Here is a 22,209-nt window from a genome sequence, read left to right as displayed (position 1 = left end):
ATCAAAAAATTCAATGTTTTTCTTTCCGAATGATATCAAAACTTTTTAATTAGAAAATTAATGAACAAAAGAAATGCAATAAACAAACATAAGTCACAAATAAAAATTTGTTTTGGAAGTAAAATAATGAAGAAAAAAAATTGTTTTTTCGTAACAATTATCTGATAGCATAAATGATGTGAAAACAATAATTGAACAATACCGTGATAATTGAAAATCAACAACAGCAATTGCAACAAAGAACTGATAAAATTAAATGATGTTGTATTTTCATGATTAAACACAAAATTTTTCACTGCGTTGGAATTAACAAATGCAAAATCCTTTCTTTCTCATTATGTGAAGGCAAATTAACTCATATTTTTTCTTAAAAAGTTGATATTGGTTTTTGTATGTATCATAATTTGTTTATTTTTTATGTTTTGCTTTTTTTCTTCATAAAAACAATATATTTAATTGATCAAACTTATATTTATCATTTGTGAATGAAAAAAGTCATGGATCAGAAAGAAAAAAAAGAAATATGGAAATTTTATAGTGGAAAAAATTGCTATTTATTAAATAAACAATGAAATTATTTATTATGCATCAAATAAAATTTAATAACACAAACCTTCAAAAAGTATGATTTCGGAAATGCGTTGATGAAAACAGTTGGTTATTGAATTAATTCATTATATACGATGTTTACAATCTTGTTTTGTTGATATTCTCTCTTATGAGGGAGTGCAATGTATAAATTTTTGCTGTAATGACATCTGCTCATGGCAACATACAGTTGACCATGAGAATAAACTGGGTTTGGAAGATACAACCCAACGTGTGAAAAAGATTGCCCTTGCGCTTTGTTAATGGTCATAGCGAAAGAAACACGAACCGGGATCTGCAGGCGTTTGAGACAAAATGGCAGCGTCCTATCTCTGGATGTTGTCAGTATTGGAGCAAGAATTACTGAAGAATTTTTATCAAATGAATACGAAATTGGATTGCATCTTATACACTGCTTCACCAGTTGCTCCACTATTCGCCTTGTTCCGTTGCAAAGGCCATTTGCGAGATCCAAATTTCTGAGAAGAATAACAATTGCTCCAACCTTTAAACGAAGCTGGTGCGGTGGCAATCCAGAATAAATCAGTGAATTTAGATATTCAATACTAAATGATGTGAAATCGTCATTGGGATCTTCGAACTCTGCTGAATCTGCACTGGTATATGTTCTAGATTCTGAATTAATTAGATCAAGAATTTGACTATTCACTTCAAATGTGTCATCGTTTTTTGTGCATAATATACAACGATCTTTCATCATTTTTATTTCTTCCACTTCGTTGAATTTGTTTCCGAACACGCTTTGAATAAGTTGATCCTCATTTATTCTCCACCATGAGACATCAATTTTTTTGTTTTCATCCATGATCGATATATCACCATCACCAACTTTTCTGAGAAAGCTTGCAAATGCTGTATCTGCTCCTGTTCGCATGTTTGTTGATAGGGAATGGACCTCAAATGAACTCCATAAATCACAACTCTTGATACTGCAAGAAATCATTTCTTTCCTTCCTCCTCCTCTTTCCACGGGTGGAAGTTGCCTAAAATCTCCTCCCAAAACCATCAAAACTCCTCCAAAAAAATTCTTGTTCTCATGTTAATCTTGAAGAAGAATACTGATAGCAGTTAATGCATTTTTCGGTGCCATTGGTGCCTCATCCCAAATAACACATTTCACTTTTCTTAATGATCGGGCTTCTTCTGAATTCAGTTCCATTAGAGAAATTGCATTATGTTCCTCAATGGGCACAGGAAGACGAAAAAGAGAGTGAACTGTTTTCCCTTTTGGAAGCAAAGTGGCAGCGATCCCAGTCCAAGCAACACATTGACATTCAACTGAATGAGCAGACAAATGATGGTAAATAACATTATATAGAAAAGTTTTTCCGCTTCCACCGGGTCAATCCAAAAAATGACAATTGCATTCTGTTGAACCTCTGGATGAACTCAGGATGCTTTCTTTGATACTCTCAAACGCCTCCTTTTGTTTTTCATTTAACAAAGGAATATTTCTTGAAGCAAGAAACATGTGATCATCTTGCGATAAATCATCAATGCATTTTATGGGTGTAGGTCCGGGAGGGGCAGATATCAGATCTTCAAGATTTTTATTTTCGGAACGAAATAAAAAGTATATATCGTAGTAAGCTTTTGCATAAGCGGAATTTTCCTCATCTCCTTTCATCAAATAATCTTCGGACATATTCTTTTTGAATTTCTTCCACAACACCTCTGGATTCACAACATTGTTGAACAGCAGAATTTGTGCGAATACCCTTCGGAGTTGATTTGGCGATCCAACTGAGGCAACTTCTTCTAAACATTGATCCCAGTTTAAATCTTCTGACAACAAACCTCTGGATGCTGCGGCTTCCTTAAAAGTGTTATGAATGTGGTTGTCGAATGTTTTCAGATACTCATTAGAAGTTGGACCTTTGACATTCAAAAGCAGCAGGCGAAGATAATATCTTTCTTGATCTCTTGGACTGACAGTGTACAACCTTGTGACTATTTTTGATTTGTAACTTCGATATTTCCAGGAATAAATTTTTTTGTCGAAAATGAATTTGCTTCCAACATCTGAATATGTCAAAGATCTTGAATCATGGGGATCATCCGAAATGTTCTCTCCATATTTCTTTTGACTGTCAGCATTCAATTTAAAAAAGGCAGTCAGAGTTGTATCTCTGTGTTGTGCATTTTACATGGCTTCATATTCTTTTCCCGAACGAAAGAAAACAAACTGCTTGTCAGTGAGATGAACAGCCAAACGAACTACAGTGTGCGACATTCTTTGCATTGAATACTCGAACAACCTCCAACATGCTTCTGGGGATCCAACATATCTCATATCAATATAGTTTCTGATTTCATCAATTTTTTCTGTTTTTCTTTTTTCTTTTTCATTTTCTGTCTTTTCAAAATTAGAGATCGTTGAAGATGAATTCGATGCGGATGGAGATGCGGATGAGGAAGTGATTGTTATTGGTCCATCTGAACCTAAAGAAATTTCTTTGTTCAAAATTTTCATGGATGCTCTATCTGGCCCTTTGAACACATATTTGTAAAGATATTTCACACTGAAAACTGAGGAACATATTTCAACGTTGATATGTGCATTGAACTTTCGAAGCAGGTAGGGATTGTACGAAATAATCCATCTATTATCAATTTCTTTTTTGTTTAAAATGACCACTTCACCTTTTCTTCTTTTGTATTTAATAAAACCTTGTCTATCCTTGGTTGTTTCTTCACAAAATTGTTTCGGAAAACGCTTTTGACACTTTCCATCAGCCATTCATTGGGCATTTGGTTTATCGAGCCCACATGGTCCATGAACCATATGCCTCAATACTATTTCTCTCAAATTATTATTTGATCCATCTTCACTGAGAGGGGGAATTTCTGCACATATGCATTTATCAATATCCTCTGATGTTCTTAGTTCGTTTTGATCATTCAAAGTGAGAAGCAAATGGCAATGCGGGAGTCCCCTTTTCTGAAACTCAATTTTATATACATATGCTTTGAGTGTACCGAATGGTATTCCCTTCTTTATGTCTCTCATTAATTCGTCCAGCTTGAGTTTGAACACTCTAGCAATTAGATCTGGCCTATCCGCTTGGTATATGTGAGGTGAAGCGATGTTCTCGATTATTTCAGACCATTTTGGATTGCACGTGAATGTCATGAAGATATCTGGCTTTCCATATTTTGATACAATGCTCATGGCGTCCATATAGCATTGTTTTGACAATCGGGGACTTCCAACAAATGAGGAAGGAAGTATTATTCTTCTTCCCAACAACATTTTTTGATTCACAGAAGATGAGGAAGATGGGGAAGAGGGAGAGGATGAATGAGTATCAACATCTAAATCATTGCTGTTTAACGCATCATTCAATTGATTACAATAACCTCCAAACATTTGCTGTTGGTGTGTATGATAGTGCAAAGTCTTCATTCCTTCGATTCGACAGAATGAATCCACAATATATTGTTGAAATAGTTTCCCTCCATGATGAATTGGAGACCATGAATTTCTGATTGCAATTACGTTGAGTGCATGTGTTCTAATATTTGATCTGAATCTTCTTTTTTTTTTGTTTTGTGTGATCTTCTTTTTTTTTCATTTCACTTTCATAATCTGAATTCGATTTGTTATTGTCACTTTGTTTCTCATCTGAAAATCCAACTTCATCATCATTTGATGAATTTTCTTCTTTTTTGTCTTTCTCCTTTTTATCGTCTTCGTAAACTTCTCCATTTGGAAAGAACAAAGGATAAATAAGTGGATCACACAAAGGATCGTTCATGGAAATAGTTGACAACTTGTTTTCTTCAGCATATATGGTTAATCGCTGCACAGGAGGCAGTCCATCGTCACTGACGAATACTGCAGCAACTTCGTTCGATTGCGGAGCAGCAAACTCTTTCCCAAGTTTTCTGCCTTCTGGATCAAAAGTGAGGCAAACTTTTTTCATTTTTCTTCCCATTTCAATTGCCTTTTTCCGCTCCTTTGAGTAAACATCATTCATCATTTCATAGCTTTTTGCAAATGGATTAGAATTTCGGAACCATTGAAATAGAGAAGAAAATAGATTAAAAGAAACTCGCTTATTATGTGTGTTTCTTTTGAATTTTTCAGTTGCTTCTTCTGTGTCAAGAATATAAACTTGACCAAATTTTGGATCATCATAACTTAATGACTTCATAGGATAGGCTCTTCTCTTCGTTTCTCCTTTAATAGTGAATTGCATGGAGAAATAATCTGGTGTTTCTGCATAAAAAGAACCGCAAGCAAGTAAACAGTTAATTTTTCTGATGTTTTCAAAAAAAATTGTCACTTTCTGGATGCTCATGATTAAAAAGAGAACGGAGAATATCTGGAAAGTGATCGATATCGATTGGAGGTTTGTGTAATCCACTACAACAGTCATTAAAATATATTATTCCATTTCTCTTTCTTTGAATCTCAGATTTGAAATGCAGTGCTCCACATATAGTACATTTAAATTCCATTGGACCCAAATAAAATAAGATGTCGGAATAATTGTTTTGTTTTCTCCTGCACGAAATGGACACTTCATGAATTTCATGTTTTTCAAAATACTTTTCGTTTTGTAAATCATTATTTATAATTAACATATTTTTACGACGAATTTTGACTTTTTCCATCGCTTGAAATGAAGAACATGCTTGTTTGTTTTCATCTTCACAATACAAAGATGATGAACTTTCACTTGAATTATCTTCTTCATCGAAATTTGTTTCATCGTAATCATCGTCAAAAATGGTTATTTTTGCTTTATTTTTAACAACTTTCAATTGTGTTTTGGATCTTAAATAATTAGCAATAAAATATGAAATATATTAATAAAATAAATGTAACTTGAGACATATTGAGGTTGAAGGATACTCATTAACTTTTGGTCTTCCTCTCCCTCGCTTTTTCGGCCTTCCTCTTTTGCTTCTCTTCTTGCAGTTCATATGCGATGAACTATTTAAAACAACTTTGTGAAATATTAAATACAATTATTAAATTCAAATGTTAAATACAAACATTTCTGTATATAAGAAGTTATTATAAATATAAAATTGATCAAAGATGAAATTAAGATTTTTTTAACTACAAATAATATTTGTATATCAATACTGTCAGAATGATTGATTATGATTCAATAAAGAATATTTGACATTATTTTGGAGAATTACACATGAAATGCATGTTAATAATTAACGAAAAGCTCGTGCAATTAAAATCTGTATTCCTTCTGCAAATGACAAAAAAATTCATGTTTGAAAAATTGCAGAAAAACAACGGACAAAGCGATTCTAATAAATTATGGTATGATGTGTGGGAAAAATCCAATTTCCAAAATAAAAATAAAACGAAGTTGCAGAGCCTTCTGAGAATCCAGATATGAGTGTCACATTTTTGATCTTTTTCGACTTTTTTTAATTCCATCCAGCCAGATGTGGGGCAGTTGGCAGAAAAAGGGTCGAATATGGGGTCAACACATGGTGAACAGCACATATACAAAATATAAAAAAAAAAATCTGAGATGTGGAGCCAAATGCATGTTTTAAAGTATTACAATAGATAGATGTTACCAAAACAGAAAATTCGGATAAAAAAATAAATCATAATTGTTAATAAAGAATAGCGTATTTTGTTATCTTTTATTTAAAATATTTTTTTGAGCAAATTGATTATTATTGTTTTTATTATTATTATTCCAATTTAATAAAAAGAATTGTTGATTCCACATATTTTTGTTGCAGAAAAACAAACTGTTATTTTTAATGATTCTCAACTTTTCTTGTTTGTTTTTCTTTTTTGTTTCTCTAGAGAGATATCACATTTAAACGCATTGATATTTCTCTTTTTTATAAATGATTCGTGAAATTCGTGTGATGATTATAGAAATCTAGTTATTTCAATAAAAATTTATGGAATGAAAGTTTTCTTCGAATTACGAAAAATTAACACTGAAAAGTGATAATGTCATTTTCAGATTTGTTTGTTGAGTATTCATCTCAAACATTTCTTTGAGAAATAACTTATTGATATTTTCCATTTTTTTTGGAGAAGTTTTTTTTTTCAATCAATTGCAAACTTTATTAATCACAAAATGCTAAGAAAAAGTGGATGATAAAAATAATATGGGTGATTATTTTTGGAATCACATTTCTTTTGTCACATTTTTTAGTCAGAAAATATGTTTAGTAATTTTGAAGGTGAACATTGAAAAGTGATTGCACAGTCCACAAAATAATTGTCATGAATGCATTTCAAACGTTTGATTTTGTCACAATTGCAAATCAAAAAGAATGAAAATAATATTTTTCAAGCCATTTACAAAAGATCTTTTTGAATACAACACCCAGAAAAAAAGTTGTGATTTCAAAAGTGATCACCCAAATCATTCCATTTTTAGCATTATTATTTTTCGAAAGATTTCATTTTACCATTTTTCTTTTAGCTTCTTCAGTTTAATCTATTCTCACAAGATTTTCATAATCGAATAATCGATCCTAATCATCAAAAAAAGTTAAAAAAATACATGATGTCATGGTAGCATTTGAATCTTCTTTATTTCACAATTAACTTCTTTTTATTATAGATAGTTTTTTTTTCAACATAATGATCGTTCTCACTTCTGCTCCTCAAAAATAATCTCAATACACTCCAAATAATCTGTAAAAATACCGAAGTGTCAGTCATATCTTTTCAGCACGAATGATAAGAAAAAAAGTTCTTCTGTTCAAGTTTCAGATATCAAAAAAAATGAACCAAGTTTTATGAATCATTCTATTAAAATGCAAAAACACACTTTTGATTTATCCGAATTTTCTTTTCAAATTCATTCACAATAATGTCTTTTTTCGTGTCTTTTTCTTTATTTTCCAATTAAAATTCATTTATAATCATCAATCATTAAATGAGAATAATTTCAATATTTCACAGGAATCAAATGGATCTTTTATATTTTTCATTCAAAAAAAATCCAAGTTTTTTGAAAATGATAAACAAAAGAATACATGCAATTCTTAAAAGCTCATTATTCCTTGTTATTTTTTTTTTATGAATATTTCTTTGTTGAAACATATTTATTGACAAGTTTTGTATATCGCAGATATAGCGTTTTATTTTGAACATTATAATTATTGATTACTCGCTTGCGAAGCTCGATGATTGGAAATACAAGAGAAAGTTATCGTAAAACAAACAATTTCGTGAAAATGTCTAACTGAAGTTTTAATAATTTATCACGAACAAACTTACAACAACAACAACAACAACAAAAAATAAAAAAATTATTTTCCACTTTCTTTTCAATGTGGAATATTTTTCTTATCATTTTATTAGTCAATTCATCTTCAACGACTCAACAAATTATCATTTCAAAGATTGAAAATATGGGGGGAAATACTGACTTTCAAGCTTTTTTAGCACAAGGCATTTTAATATTGTTTAGTTCATAACTATATTTCACTTTCTCAGATTTCAAAATACATTTGATTTTCATATCCGAAAACATGCATCGTTGAAATTAAAACATGAAGTTCTGTGACATTCCGATTTTGTCAAAAAATAAACACATTTTTTAGATGTGGTGTGAAATATTGACTTTCAAGCTTTTTATGCACAAAGCATGAAAAAATTGTGTCACTTACAACATTTATAAAACAAAACCAGATTTCAGTTTAAATTGGATTTTCATATCTGTAAAACAAACATCACGATGTTATTTCAAAAAGTTTTGTGACATTCCATAATTGTCAAAAAATGAACACATATATTTCAAATTTTTTGAACACAAAAAGTCTGTCAAAAGTGCATAATTTTTCTTTGAAAATGCCTGAAGTGAAATATTTTACCCCATATGTTTATTTTTATCTGATTATTGTTTAATTCATCTTTCTCATAAAATATGTCTCAATTATTTTGAAAACTTCCATTTGAAAAATTTTCAAATCAAACGAAATTTTCATATTTTCATCAATTTTTTGTTCCCGCTAATAAAACTACAAAAAAATGGAAACATAACCTGAATAAAGTCACTATTTTAATTACAGTGAAGTTTCGTGAGCGTGAACGGAAAAATGATAAAAATGTGGGTGATTATTTTTGAAATCATATCTTTTTTCGGTGTGTTGATATTTCAATGATTGTTTGTTTTTGGGAAAAGATTTTGTGTTTAAATGCTAAAAATTATTATAACTATTTCAGAAACAAATGCATGATCTGAAATAAAAATATAGAGGTCTTGAAAATGCTTTTTCACTTTTCATTATTCTTTTGTTGATACCCAAAAGAATTTTTCGAATCGAAATTATTGAAAGAAAAAATGTGGTTTCAAAAATAATCACCCATATATATAAAATGTTGTCTACGGTCCATAAACTTAGAACTTGTTTTATTATTCATTTTGCTGAAAATTTTTTAATGATTTTTAATAAAAGTGTGATAAAAAATTTTTCAAAAATCCATATAATTTTGAAAGAATTTTCGGTTTTGGATTGAATAATTTTAAAACAGAAACCAACTTATTTTTTTATTATTCAAAATTACTTATTTTTCTGTTCTGAAAAAACTAATTATTTTTTTATCGAAATATTTTTTAACCAAATTATATAACTATTTGAGATCAATAGTAACAGATTGAAATGGCAACTCCTGAAGTTACAATGACATTGGCTCTTATTAAGCCAGATGCATATCCAAAGCGTGCAGAAATTATAGAAGAAATTAAAGCAAATGGATTTACGATTGTTAAAATGAGAGAAGAAAAATGCACTCCTGATTTGCTTAAAGTGTTTTACAAGGAACATGAAGAAAAACATTTTTTCAATGATCTTGTTAACTTCATGGCAAGTGGGCCTATTGTTATACTTGCGTTATCTAAGGTGAATGCTGTACCTGAATGGAGAAAGTTAATTGGTTTGTTGCTTATTTTTTTCACATTTATGTGCTTATATAAATGTTTATAAGGTCCAACAAATTCACTTGTTGCAAAGGAGAAAAATCCAGAAACGCTCCGCGCAAAATATGGAACTGATGGCCAATGCAACGCATGCCACGGTAGTGCAAATGACGACGATGCAAAACGCGAACTTGGGATATTTTTCCCCGAATTATCTGCATAATAGCACAAAGATTATTTTTCTTACGATTCTTTTGGAGACTTTTGTATTTTTGGTTTCTTATGAAACATGAAAAGTGAATTATCTGTTTATATTTTCAAGTTTATTTAAAAAATTGTATTTCTCATTCAAAAGCAAAAATGAAAACTTATTCGATGAAAATGCATTAATTTTTGTTTTTCTTCTAATCTTTCGCAAATAATACCTTGAAGGAGACAATTAAAACAAATTAAAGAAAAAGCACAATAATACAAATAGTTATATTCGGCCTTAAGTGATAATTGTTAAAAAGCTTTCACTTCTTATGAAAATATAAAAAAAAGCACAGAACAAGAATGCGATTTTTATTATTTTGTCCCATAGAACGTTTGCTTGAGATCAGACAACAATTAAAATGTCTCAAGTTTGCAAAAAGCTCGACAAATTTTTGGAACCCAATCAGGTGGTTCAAAAAAAATATAAGAACCTTGTATCTTTATTCGGTTTGAGTATTTTATTCATTCTGCAATAATTTATTTCATTTTTACAGGTTCATTAAAACCTGAGGAATATCAGGAAGCTATTACCAGAAGATGCGATGATATAAATACATACTTTTTTGAATCAGTTGATTTTTTGGAACAAACAACATCGAAAAGTTTGAAAATAACTTGAATTATTTGACTCATGCAATTTATATCTTTTTACTTGTTAAAACGCAATACAAATAAAGAAGCGTTATCCAACGAAGCTTTAAAGGAATTGTATACTGTAATTATTGCTTGGGTGGAATTTTGCCCCCTTGAACGCCTCAAAGCCGAATCAGAGAGATTAAGTATTCTTTTCGTTTTTGACATTTTTACAATATTTGTTTTAAAATTAAAGGCAGATTTATAGAAAGGAGCATACCTATAAGTGTAAAAGGTCCCGCAAGGGTATGTGCTTTTGTCTCGTTAATGCATATGACAAGGAGACTGGGGGATGAATATCCCAAAGCAAAAGAGATCATATCACGATCCTTCTGCTACCAAACATTTTTGGTCGGAAAAAACAAAACGTCGCGAATTCCTTCAGCAAATCAGGGACCGTATTATAAATTTGCTGAAACTACTGAACAAGTGAAAGTTGGTGACACAGTAGAAATGTTTGAAGCCCTTCTGAAGCAAATTGAGCTTCAACCTGAAAAATTTGAATGGTGGTACAAATTGTTTTTGGAATGTGTTGGACAAGTTTTGTTTGTGAAGCAGTTTTCACTCGAAGCAGCGGAAGGCATGTTATTGTTCCTCGAATAATATTCGAAAAGAAATGCAATTGAGTTTTATTTTTTGTTTTAGAGAATTTCCACATTGAAAACATTTGACTTTGTTTAATTCCTTTTTATTAAATTTGCGTTTATTTTACACATTAATTATTCTCGACGAATATTCGTTTTTTTTTTTTTTAATTTGATAATGCAGATCCAGCACTTACGTCACCAGACAGGCAAGGATTTGTTGGAGGCTGCCCCATTCAGCTTCTGTCTGTATTTGCGCCTGTGTTTGCAAGGATCTTGAACCAGCCTGCCACTCACAGCATTCTTTTGGGCAGCATTCCAATGATGGAGGTTGGCATCTCTCTCTCTCTTTTTTTTTTTTAATAAGTTGTTATCACAATAATGTTTATTTATTAATAATTATCACCATTATTATCGCTTATATTATGTATCTATTTGTTATGTTCCATTGTTTATTATCCATTCACATCACAACGCTTCTTCTTCTTCTTCTTCTTCTTCTTCTTCTTCTTCTTCTTCTTCTTCTTCTTCTTCTTCTTCTTCTTCTTCTTCTTCTTCTTCTTCTTCTTCTTCTTCTTCGTCTTCGTCTTCGTCTTCTTCTTCTTCTGCTGCTGCTGCTTCTGCCAACCACAGATCACTCTGACCATCCTCTCCAACATCTTCTCCATCTACCCGTGCGAAGTGCAGAGGGACTTCCATTTTGTGATGGAGAGCTGTGTCTCCTTTGTCGCCATGTGGATCGAAGACACAGGAAAGAAAAGCGGCAGAAAATGGCCAGAGCTGTCGCATGCTGCACAGATGGTGTGATGGATGATGATTATTTGATTGTTAGATTATTTATTTATTTATTTATTTATTTATTTATTTATTTATTATTTCTTTGATTTCTATTCTTTGATTTCTATGATAAATCTGTCATTACCTATCATGAATTGCCTCAATATTATTTTTCTTCCTTTGCAAACTCCCATGACTTTATTGAAATGAACTTATTCATTTATGTTTTCAGAGGTTTTATCTGGCTGTGTCGTCGATGATCATGAAGCCTTTGCTGCAATGTGTCAATCATTCAGTGGTCTGCAAATCCAGTCAATCTTTTTTTTTCCCCTTCTCTCTCTTCTTTTGAACACTAACAATCAACAATATATCATTCTATTCTATTCTATTTCAATCTCTTCCCTCTTCCCTCTTCCCTTCAGGCCGACTTATACCGCCACATTGCGAACACACTCCGCAACCTCTGCTTCTGCCCGCATCGTCTGGACTACCCCACCCGCTGCCAGCTGCTCATCAACTTTGCGCGGCAGACACAGGAGATGGGTGCAATGGGTGAGAGAGAGAGAGACGGAGTCACTCAGAACAACATCGGCCTCATTGCTGAGACGCTGCTGCTCTGCCTGGTGCAGACAGGGGTGGAAGAGGAGGACGTGTGGGATGCTGCGAAGGGGGCTGCGTATCAGCTGCAGAAGGTCAGCGGGTTTGTGCTGGCGTGGCAGAATGTGCTGATGCAGATGACGAAAGGGGTGGTACACTACCTCAAAAAGGCAGCAGCGGAGAAGTCGTGTGGAATTAGAAGAGAAACTGGTGTGATGAATTGAATATGGCTATATTCTTATGAATCTTTTAATTTCATTGCTTTTTCTTTTTCTTCTTTTTTTCTCACCATCCACAGAATCCGATGAACCCCTCCCTTATCCCTCTCTCCATTCTCCTCCAACCTGTTCCTGTGGCCTTCCGCCGTATCGCAAGCCTCCTCGTTCATCCATCGCCACCTCCTCACAAGACAGTGCTTCTTCTTCTTCTCCCTCCTCCTCCTCTTCTGCCTCTGCCTCCTCTTCCTCAGCACACACAGACCCAACTGCACTCAAACCAGAGCCCCTCATCCACATCTCCTTCGGCGCGCCTTCCTCCTCCACACAGACAAAGGCCTCTCCCTTTGCACACGCCCAGTCCCCTGCCTCTCCTTCCAGCGCTGCCCCGCGCGGCTCCACTTCCTCCTCTCAGCAGTCGATCTTGGCGACCCACCGCATCCCCTTCCAGGCCTTCTCCACACAAGAGGAGCACATCTTCAAGTGGCTGCGTGTCGTGTCTATCTTCCCTGCTGCTGTCGAAATGCAGCCAGCTGACCATCTTGTCTTCGTCCGCACCATCGCCTCGCTCGTCGACACCTTTTTGGGCCTCAGCGATGCGCAAAAGAGAGGCGAAGGAGCTATTCTTGGTGGGATCAGCCTGCCGAAGATTGTCTCCAGCCACCTCACTCTGCAATACACGCCCATTCCGATGAGTCCCAGTGGAGCTGACAGAAATGGCCTGTCTGTGCTGTCTGCTGTGTCGATGCCGCGTGTCTCTTCTCCTCCTCTCCCGTCGGCTGCTGCCACGTCTGCTGCACTGGCATCTGCATCTTCCACTCCTCTCTCTTCTTCTTCTTCTTCTCAATCAAGTACTGCTTCCTCTTCTACTCAGCCTTTAAACTCTTCTTCTTCTTCTCTTCCTCAGTCTCCATTTTCCGTCAAGCATCTATCTTCTTCTTCTTCCTCCTCTTCTTCCTCATCTTCACTTGCACCCATTCCATTTGGATCAACCTCTCCTTCTTTCTCTTCTTCTTCTTCACAAATTGGCTCTTCTCCTTCTCTCTCTCCTGCTGCTTCACCTGCACCGGCATCATCATCATCATCATCATCGTCTTCTTCTTCTTCTTCTTCATTGCCTTCTCCTCCAGTTGCCCCTGCTCCTTCTCTCTCTTCTTCTCTCAATGGCCCTTCTTTCTCTTCTCTTCAGGGCGATATCGATCCAAACACCATCCTCTGCTTGTTCTCCAAGTGTCTGTGTGAAGTAGAGAAATTGAAGATACAAGAGTATGTCTAACATTGCTATTCATTTCTAATGTTAATGCCTTTATTTGAATGAATTTATTATTATTATTATTATCATTGTTATTGTTATTTCAGCTATCCCCAATCGGTCTCTCTTGCCCTTGTAACTCTCCTCAACATCCTCTCCCGCCACCATCCTCAGCCCCTTCTCTTCGTCCACTTGGCATCCACCCTTCGTGCCCTCTCCATTCCTTATCAGCGCACAGATGTCCCCCTCATCACAGACATGGTTCTTCCTCATCTCCCTCCCTTGCTCACCACTCATCTCCCCTTCACTCTTTCTCTTCCTCTCCTTTACGTCTCCAACTTCCCCTTCCGCTCTGAAGCCTCCCCCGCCATCCACACCCACTCCCTCCTCTCTCTCCTCCCTCTCCCTCTCCTCCCCTCCTTCTACACATCAGCCTCTGCCCCTTCCTTCCCCCCTGCCTCCTCTCCCCTCGCCAGCAGCGCCCTCTCTTCCACCCTGGCGCCTGCCTTGTCTTCTGCCCAGAGCACAGCCACGCCTGCCGAGTGGAGTTTGGTCAAAGCGCGTATCTTTGAGTATCTCAAGGCACAGACAATGCACACCCTGCAGCTCCTCACTGGGCAGATAGCGATTCCTGCGTGTCCTGTTCCTCTCCTGCAGATGAAGGAGAAAGAGAGAGAGGCTGCCAGAAAAGGAGCGCTGGCATCAGATGCGGTGCTTGTGGAGTGTGCCAATTGTGTCCTGGCTGTGAGGGGACTGCTGCTGCAGTGTATCGACAGCGCATACTCTGGAAAGGACAGGACGTATTTGAGGAGCAACGTGAAGGAGCTGCTCGCATTCTGCACAAATGTGTCAGCCATCATATCCAATCCGTCGTGTATCTCTCCTGCTGTGGTGGATGCACCTGATGTATTTGTGGTGCTGCTGAGAAGAGCTGTTGATGACGTTTGCTTTTGTGATCATTATAAATATGTTAGAATCTTTGAATCTTTGTGTATTCTTTCTTTCTCTTTCTCTTTCTCTCTCTTTAATGTTTGTATTAATAGCTTGGAATTCTCTCTCATTACAGCAGTCTTATCATCAACTTAGACACAGATGTGCCGATGTTGGTGGTCTCAGCCCTGACTGATGCATTGCAGCGTCTTGTGACAATCTCCTTCTCAGCCACTCCTCTCTCTCTCTCTCTCTTCCATCGCTCCATTCTCATCAGAAGCATCCTCTCAACCATTCAGCAGTGGGCTCTGCGATGTGAAGTCATCCTCCCTCAGTTTCATCTGGCTGAGGTTTGTTATTTCTTATTCTTCATTTTTTAATATTGATATCATCTTCTCTTTTGTGTCTTTTTATTTTTTTTTATTATTTTTTAATATTGTCATTCAAACATCTCTTTCTTTCTTTTCCCATTTCTCTTTCAGGCTGTCTTTTCCGCGTGTGACATTGTCATGGCACTTGCCCAGCCCAACCCAGCTGCCCACATCAACCGCCAGCTGACCACAAAGCCGACAATCGCGCTGATCCAGTTCTCTTCTGCCAACTACGCTGCATCTGGCGCCAACGCCCCTTCTGTCCGCTCTTCTGGCGGGTTCAGTCTGTTTGGCAGGGGGAAAGGAGACTCTTCAGACAGACAGGCAGCAAACGACAAGGACGACACGAATTGTGTGCTGGATGGGACATCTCCTGTTTGGACAGGGAGGAAGAGAGGAACAGACCTGCGCCCGTATGCATTGCTGAGTGAAGTGATTAGAGAGAAGAAGAAAGAGGAGGAGATGACATCTGCTGGGGCATCAGGTGAGAATGCCAATCTGGAAGCAGAAAGTGGATATGAGCGGCTGTATGAGGAATCCATCTCATGCAGCACTGACGAGAAGGAGAAACATGCTCCGTCTTCTGCTTCATCCTCACCAGCATCATCATCAACTGAGTGTGCCCTCCCTCCACCTCCCAAGACAGTTGCACCAACACCCCCAGCTGCCTCCAGTTTCATGACTCTTACAACAACAACAACCGGTGGCTCTTCCTCTGCTCTGCCAAATCCATTTGCGAATGCCCAGCAAAGACAGCGCGGCTCTGCAGCATTGCGAACAGTCTCATTTGGAATGGGCAGCGCACTCGGCCCAGCTGCTTCACTTGCTTCAGCCACAAAGACACCTCTGGCTTCATCATCAACATCTGCCCTTGAGCCGCCAAGTGTGCCGTCTCCGCTCCCTTCGCCTTCATTCGGTGCACCTGCCCAGCCGGGCACAACCACCTTGTTCCAATACCCTCCTTCCCCACACACAACAACAGCAGGAGATGAAGTGGTAGCAAAGGCACGTCTCACGCAGAATGCTTCAATGGCATCGCTGGCATCGTCTCTTTCATCATTTGTCTCTTCACTTGCTGACACGAACATCCTTCTCTCAGACAGCTTCAGCACAATCGATGCACTTTCTGCGAAGATCATTGCGATGACTGTTTTGGGAAGGGGAAGAGAATACTCGCCATTTGAGAGCAGTGAGTGGGCTGACTCGCAACTAGACACAGACACAAGACTGCAGCTGCACAAGAGCTCTGAGGCTGACAAAGAGAATGAGAATGACTCAGAAGGAAAAGAAGGTGTAGTGACATCCGAAGGCGAGCCACGCAATCCACGCACACTCTGGTTTGCACTGGGTGATGAGTGCATCATTTCTGTGATTGATCTCCCGATTGCTGCACCGGCACTTGTGCCTTCATCAGTCACAGCAGACAGCCTTTCCCAGCCGATCTCGCATGTCACCCGTGTTGTGCTACGTGACTGTACTGGGAAGCACGTCTGGGACTTCTCTCCAGTCTACTTCGACAGCATCGCATCTTCTCTCTCTGCAGACCAGGCGGAGGGCATCAGCAGCACCAGCACAGACGAAGAGAGCAATTTGCTGGCACCTGCCTCCATCGCATCTGCACTCTCGCCGCCTTACTGCACCTCTCCTGTGCCAGAAACAATGTCTTCTCCCAATCGCTCGGCTGTCTCTTCTCCTGCCCCAATGCCGTTGCCTGCTGCTTCAAATGCTCAGACTGCATTCTCTCTGCCACCTGAGCTGAAAGACACTCCAACTGCAGAAGAATGCGAGCTCTGCCCAGAAAGCGAGCTTGTTCTGCCTGAGCAGCCAGAATATGTTCCGAATGAAGAAGCTGCAGAGGAAGACGGAGGAGCAGAGAAGAAGAAGCAGAAGAGCACATCAGCGTCTTCTTCGCTTCCTTCACCGTTTGTGGTAGGTGGCTTAAAGATGAGTGGAAGCAAAAGCGGGCTGAGGACAGTTGCATTTGGTGCTTCGCCATTTAGAAAGGGAGATCCATCACTCAAAACAGCTGCGAAGGAGAAAGAGGCATCTTTGTCAGCATCTGCTGAGAATGATGCTGAAGGGGATATGTCATATGAGCTGATGTTGGAGAAGCTGAGGGAAAGAGGAAGAGGAGCAGGACTGAAGGAGGAGGGAGAGAAAGAACAGGAAGGAGAAGAAGGAAAAGAAAGAGAGGAAGATGAAGGTGAGCCCGTTGATCCACAGGCGATGCTGATTGAAGAGACAGCTCACAGACATCCAGCAGCAGACATCAAGTGTCCTCGCTTGGGACAGAAGAAGCTGATTCATGTGCTGGGCAATGCCATCATACACGACACAGCACAAATCAAACAGTTCATTGACACTAACAAGTTGAAGTTGGGGTTTGTGATTCCTTTCTTTTCTGGTTTTGCTTTTAAAAAAGTGATTTTTTTTTTCTATAAATATTTTTTTTGAATCTTTTAATCCATTCATATTTGATATATTTTGTATAGTCGTCGTCTTGGTGTCTTTTCGCAGCCTCTGTTTCGACAGACTCCTCTGTCACGCACAAGAGCACTTCTGTCTCAGCTGCACATCATTGACATCTCAATCGAAGGATCACTTACTCTTCTGTCCTCTTCTGAGAAGTCGAAGAATTTGAGGCTGTCATCAACCACAACAACGTCTGACAGCACGGCTGTTGTTGCGCGTTCAGCGAAAGAGGAAGGAAATGCGGCTGTGGCACAACTGCTGTGCAGACACATCGACAGCATTTCAGTCAGACCAGAAAGAGAGATTGCTGTGTGGATGTTGTGTGATGCTGATGTGGATGACGATGCTGGTGTTATCAAGCCAAAGAGAATGAATGAGCTACTGAGGCTGAAGAGAGCGAGTGATGAAAGAAGAGACGAGGATGAAGAGAGTGAGGAAGACAGTGCATGTGCTGTGACTGAGGAGTTCTGCGCGTTTGTGGCAGGACTCGGCAGGGTGCTTGATCCGAAGACACACATTGGCTACAAAGGGACTCCTCTCTGGACATCCACCTGGCCAGCGACATCAGCCTCTGTTGGATTGAGGCCAGATGCTGCGCAGTGTGTGTATCCATCGCGGGTGGTGTATGCCTGTGACCCAGCAATGGAGGCAGTGTTCCAGGTGTGCCAGTTCATCTCGGTGGATGAGACAGAGGCACGCAAATGGGAGAAGAAAGAAGGCAGCACAAAAGATGAGGTGGATGAAGAGAAGCGGAGAGCAAACGATTCCAGTCTGAAAGAGCAGCTGCTGCGCAAGCCTCGTGTGGCTATTGTCTGGTGGGAAGGGCAGCGGACATACAAGCCATCTTATTTAGCACCGATGGAGTATGCTGTCCAGATAGTCATCACTCCACATCCAACAACGCTGCCTTACTACAACGAGACATCACACAAGCAGACAGCTATTCCGATTGCGCACCATCTGTTTGCCATCTCCATCCACACAAACCTTCCTCCACCTTCTCCCACAAACACCCTCCTCCGCTCGTCTCTGTCTGTCTCTGGCTCTTCTTCCCTCCCGCTCTCGTCTGAGATCTGCAACACGCTGGCTCCTCTTTCTATTTCTCCGCTCTTCCACGGCGCAATCGTCCCGCCCCATCTTCTGCCCACTCTTGTGCGTGACACAGCGATCAGCGCAGCAGCAGCGCTGGATTCGAATGCAGGCAGACATCCGCTGACTGACCCGAATGCCATCCGCCTGACAGCCATTTCGAAGGCAATCCAGCTTTTGTCGCCGTCGGAGAATGTGCAGAAGAAGAAGGAGCATTCAGAGGAAGACGCCATCCGCTCTTATTACACACCATTGTTCTGCCCTGTTTAATCCTTAAAATTATAAATTTATTGTATTTTTGTGAAATCGTGCGTATTGACATTATGAAAATTTGTCTTTTCTTTTTCTTTTCTATTATTTTCAAAGGAGTTTGATAATATCTTTTCCATTACAATTTTGGAGTTTTCAAATAATCTTAATTATCTTTGTTATTATTTATTCGTTTTATCACTGTTTCTTCTAATTCATCTAAAATAACTTGCTCTGAGTTATTTCTCCCATCCTTTTAACAGCTAAGAATTCTTTTATTCGCATTTTGTCCTTCTTAATGCGTTCTCTTTGTAAATTGCTACATTTTTTTTTCCTTTTCAATTCACAAACCGTTTGAAACAAATCGCCATATCTTTTTCTTTGGCTTTTTCATCGAAATGGCTGAAATTATCATCAATATTATGATTTGCTAGTTTTTTCTGTGAACAAATTATTTTCTTCTGTTTGTGAATGAAAACAAAAACGAAATGAATAACAGATAAAAATGTGTGAATGTGAAGTGAATAAAAAAAGAAAAGCATAAAATCCTATTTCGGCTTTGCAAACGAGCTGCAAAGACCAGGCTTTACCTTTGCCCAATGCTGTGCACGCTTCAATTTGAGTGCATCAGACGAGGTGGCGCTTGGTGTGCTCGATGAACTGGGTGTGGCTGATGAAGAATCAGAATCAGAAGAAGAAGAAGAAACAGAAGCTTCAGAAGTCTCAATAGATGGAATGCAGTCATTCACTGCCTGCTCAGTTTCCAGCAGAAACAAATGAGAGTTTCCAGTCTGAATGAAGTGAGGCTGTGCAGGCTCTTCCCACGGAGAGAGCGAATATCTCTGGATGAACGCATGGTCCTGCTGGAGCAGAGCACATTCGCCACTCAAAAAGGGCGAGTGGAGCAGGTTTTTGATGCATGTGCAGTCAGACCAGTCAGGAATGACCACCACAAAGCGGAGGGAGGAGTGATGTGTCTGGGCGTGTTCGAGTGCTGCATTCAAAGCATTGCTCATTCGCTCCATCACACCTTCCTGGAAGGGAGGGTTCACTTGGTATGTTCCCTGTGATTGAGTGTGTTTTGTTTCATTTATTGAATGATGAGAAAGAAATTGTTTAAAAATTTTAAAAAAAAAATGGACTACATTTAAAAATATGATATAAAGATGTTTGGAAAAAAACCTCCGTGATTTTATTCTGATGGATTGCATCAAAAAACGATCCTTTTGAACCAAACGGCCAGTCAACATCAGGAAAAGCACTGAAGAATGTTGTGCAATAGCAATTCAGAGGAGAAGCAAAGCACTTAAATAGTACATGAAATTATCAAGCAGAATAAATAAACAAAAATTTGTTTGAAAAAAAAATAGGTGAACAATATTCACACTTCGCAGTTGCAAGAAAACTTTTGATTCAAAAATGCCATGAACGGGTCAGGGCAGCCCCACTGGAATCCCCTTCCCTCGCCTTTTATTTGAAGGGTTTGATATCTGCTGATCAGACAATACATTCGATCTGTTAGCTTCGATTGCCATTCAATCTATTTCATTTAATTGGAAATGGAAATTATAAAAAAAAATGCGAGGCAGAAATTCATTAGTCATCAATATTTGAATCGAACAACGACAATTGAATGAATGGAATGCAAACAGTATTCTCTTTCAGTTTGATTCCAGTCAATTCATGCAGCTGCCTCAGCCGAACAGCCATTTCTCTGAACATTAACAAAATGAATCACTTTGAAAAAAAAGATTAATCCAAAGCATAATAACACACTTTTGGCAGACAATCGTGTCCAACAGCTTCGACCTCTGTGATTTATGTTCAACTTCATACAGCTTCAATTGAACGTAATTCCGACTGCTTTCATCGCACTTCACATAATGCTTCAAAAAATGGATAGATTTGCGTATTATTTTGTCCCAATGAAATTAAAATCATACAAATTTTAACAGATAACGGAGAATAATTAGATAAAAAGTGTATGTTGTGGAAAATATTTATAAAGTCAAATAAAGTCAAATAAAACAGAATAGATCAAAATGAAAAATAAAACGCAAACTGCGCAACTTGTTTTTTTATGTAGAGCATTTCCTTCGTGCTTGCATACTGTTCTTAGCCCAGCTTCAGATTTCGTGGAACATCGCTTTGATGTTAAATCCTCTTCATCAACCTCTTCAGTCTCGGTTAGCTCAGCTGTTCGCCTTCTCTTCTTCTTTTTCTCAATGTCGATGCATTCGTTGCTTTGTTCTTTTTCTTTATGCTCAGTCTTTTCTTCATCTTTCACGTTTGCCTCGCCTCCGCTTTCAATTAACTTCAATCTGTGTGCTTCTTCCTCGGCTGCTGCATCAACTTCTTGTGTAATTTTGAGTCCTTCATTTTCAAGCCAAGCGCACAGCTCATTGACTTTGCTTTCAAATATTTTTGCTAAAGTTGTGCTTATTTCAGAGTGAAATCTTGTCACTTCAGCTGCAATTGCTGAAAAATCTCCTTTTTTGCCTCTAGCTGGAAATTGAGTTTTTAGCTTAGAGAGCTTTTCCGACAATTCGTTGAGCTTCGATAGCTAAAACAAAAAATTGCAAAATCGAAAAGTTTTAATTGCAAAGCACACTAAAGAACAGTTTGAATCGTCTTTCTGCTCCGTTGTTGAAGTAGCAGCAACAATTTTTTTCACTTTTCCAATCCAGATGTTTGAAAACTTTTGGAGTTTTCTTTAATCAGATTATAAAAACTTTTGATAAGAATATAACTTTTTTCAAACTGATATATGTTTATGATTTGATCAATCTCACTGCAATTTTCAAAAGGATACATTCTGCAAGGCATAACTGCATATAACTCTCGCTTAATCACAGATGTTTGACTTGCACATTGTGGCCATTTGAGAAGAGGATCACATGTCGTTTGCCGTGATGGATACTGCCCAACTTGTTCATAAAGCCAGCGATTAAATGTTTCTGGTGGCGGCGGAACTTGTAAAATGTCGAAACATTTTTCTGATAAAATGATTTTATTTCAGTGTTATAATTTAGATCAATGAAAAATTAATAAATAAAACACCAGCGAATTTGCTTCGAAGACTTGAAATTTTTGCATATTCCAAAAATGAAAGATATGGCGTCATTTTCCTTACCAAATTTTCATCATCTTCTTTGGACATTTGTGCTGTAATAACGCGGAATCTCCAAATGTTCCAAAATTTTTGAAAGAATTTTGTTATATATTGAAAATTTTTCAGAATAAAATCTTTGTAAAAAAAATCAACAATTTTTTCCAACATATTTTGCACTTCTTGGATAATAA

At 37.7% G+C, this 22,209-nt stretch overlaps 6 protein-coding genes across 6 annotated transcripts; 2 read left to right on the top strand and 4 right to left on the bottom strand.

Moving 5' to 3' along the window:
- Positions 1-658: 658 nt before the first annotated feature.
- MONOS_6864 (putative DNA helicase) lies at positions 659-1,483 on the bottom strand (the record flags this gene model as incomplete). Its single annotated transcript, XM_067877134.1, has 1 exon — positions 659-1,483. One exon carries the CDS (start codon positions 1,481-1,483, stop codon positions 659-661), a length of 825 nt encoding a protein of 274 aa, XP_067720743.1.
- A 1,866-nt stretch (positions 1,484-3,349) lies between these two features.
- MONOS_6863p1 (putative Helitron helicase-like domain at N-terminus) lies at positions 3,350-4,015 on the bottom strand (the record flags this gene model as incomplete). The annotated part of the gene is made up of 1 exon (XM_067877132.1): positions 3,350-4,015. One exon carries the CDS (start codon positions 4,013-4,015, stop codon positions 3,350-3,352), a length of 666 nt encoding a protein of 221 aa, XP_067720742.1.
- A 109-nt stretch (positions 4,016-4,124) lies between these two features.
- MONOS_6863p2 (uncharacterized protein) lies at positions 4,125-4,592 on the bottom strand (the record flags this gene model as incomplete). The annotated part of the gene is made up of 1 exon (XM_067877133.1): positions 4,125-4,592. One exon carries the CDS (start codon positions 4,590-4,592, stop codon positions 4,125-4,127), a length of 468 nt encoding a protein of 155 aa, XP_067720741.1.
- Positions 4,593-9,198: 4,606 nt separating this feature from the next.
- Positions 9,199-9,872, top strand: MONOS_6862 (nucleoside-diphosphate kinase). Its single transcript, XM_067877131.1, has 2 exons — positions 9,199-9,499; positions 9,551-9,872. Exons 1-2 carry the CDS (start codon positions 9,226-9,228, stop codon positions 9,703-9,705), a joined length of 429 nt encoding a protein of 142 aa, XP_067720740.1. The 5' UTR covers positions 9,199-9,225; the 3' UTR covers positions 9,706-9,872.
- Positions 9,873-10,096: 224 nt separating this feature from the next.
- Positions 10,097-19,344, top strand: MONOS_6861 (uncharacterized protein; the record flags this gene model as incomplete). The annotated part of the gene is made up of 13 exons (XM_067877130.1): positions 10,097-10,184; positions 10,232-10,339; positions 10,415-10,516; positions 10,567-10,950; positions 11,139-11,284; positions 11,588-11,755; positions 11,964-12,029; positions 12,154-12,538; positions 12,627-13,809; positions 13,903-14,737; positions 14,839-15,075; positions 15,208-17,477; positions 17,589-19,344. The coding sequence occupies 13 exons, from the start codon at positions 10,097-10,099 to the stop codon at positions 18,925-18,927; spliced, it is 7,311 nt and encodes a 2,436-aa protein (XP_067720739.1). The 3' UTR covers positions 18,928-19,344.
- Positions 19,345-19,355: 11 nt separating this feature from the next.
- On the bottom strand, positions 19,356-22,066 carry MONOS_6860 (putative phosphorylated CTD-interacting factor 1; the record flags this gene model as incomplete). The annotated part of the gene is made up of 9 exons (XM_067877129.1): positions 19,356-19,970; positions 20,089-20,211; positions 20,294-20,446; positions 20,557-20,620; positions 20,683-20,792; positions 20,969-21,469; positions 21,518-21,617; positions 21,668-21,902; positions 21,967-22,066. 9 exons carry the CDS (start codon positions 22,064-22,066, stop codon positions 19,455-19,457), a joined length of 1,902 nt encoding a protein of 633 aa, XP_067720738.1. The 3' UTR covers positions 19,356-19,454.
- Between the last annotated feature and the right edge of the window lie 143 nt (positions 22,067-22,209).

Source organism: Monocercomonoides exilis (genome assembly GCF_001643675.1).
Source record: "Monocercomonoides exilis strain PA203 chromosome Unknown scaffold51-639645, whole genome shotgun sequence".
Lineage (NCBI taxonomy): Eukaryota > Preaxostyla > Oxymonadida > Polymastigidae > Monocercomonoides > Monocercomonoides exilis.
This window is presented reverse-complemented; position numbering and strand designations above follow the sequence as displayed.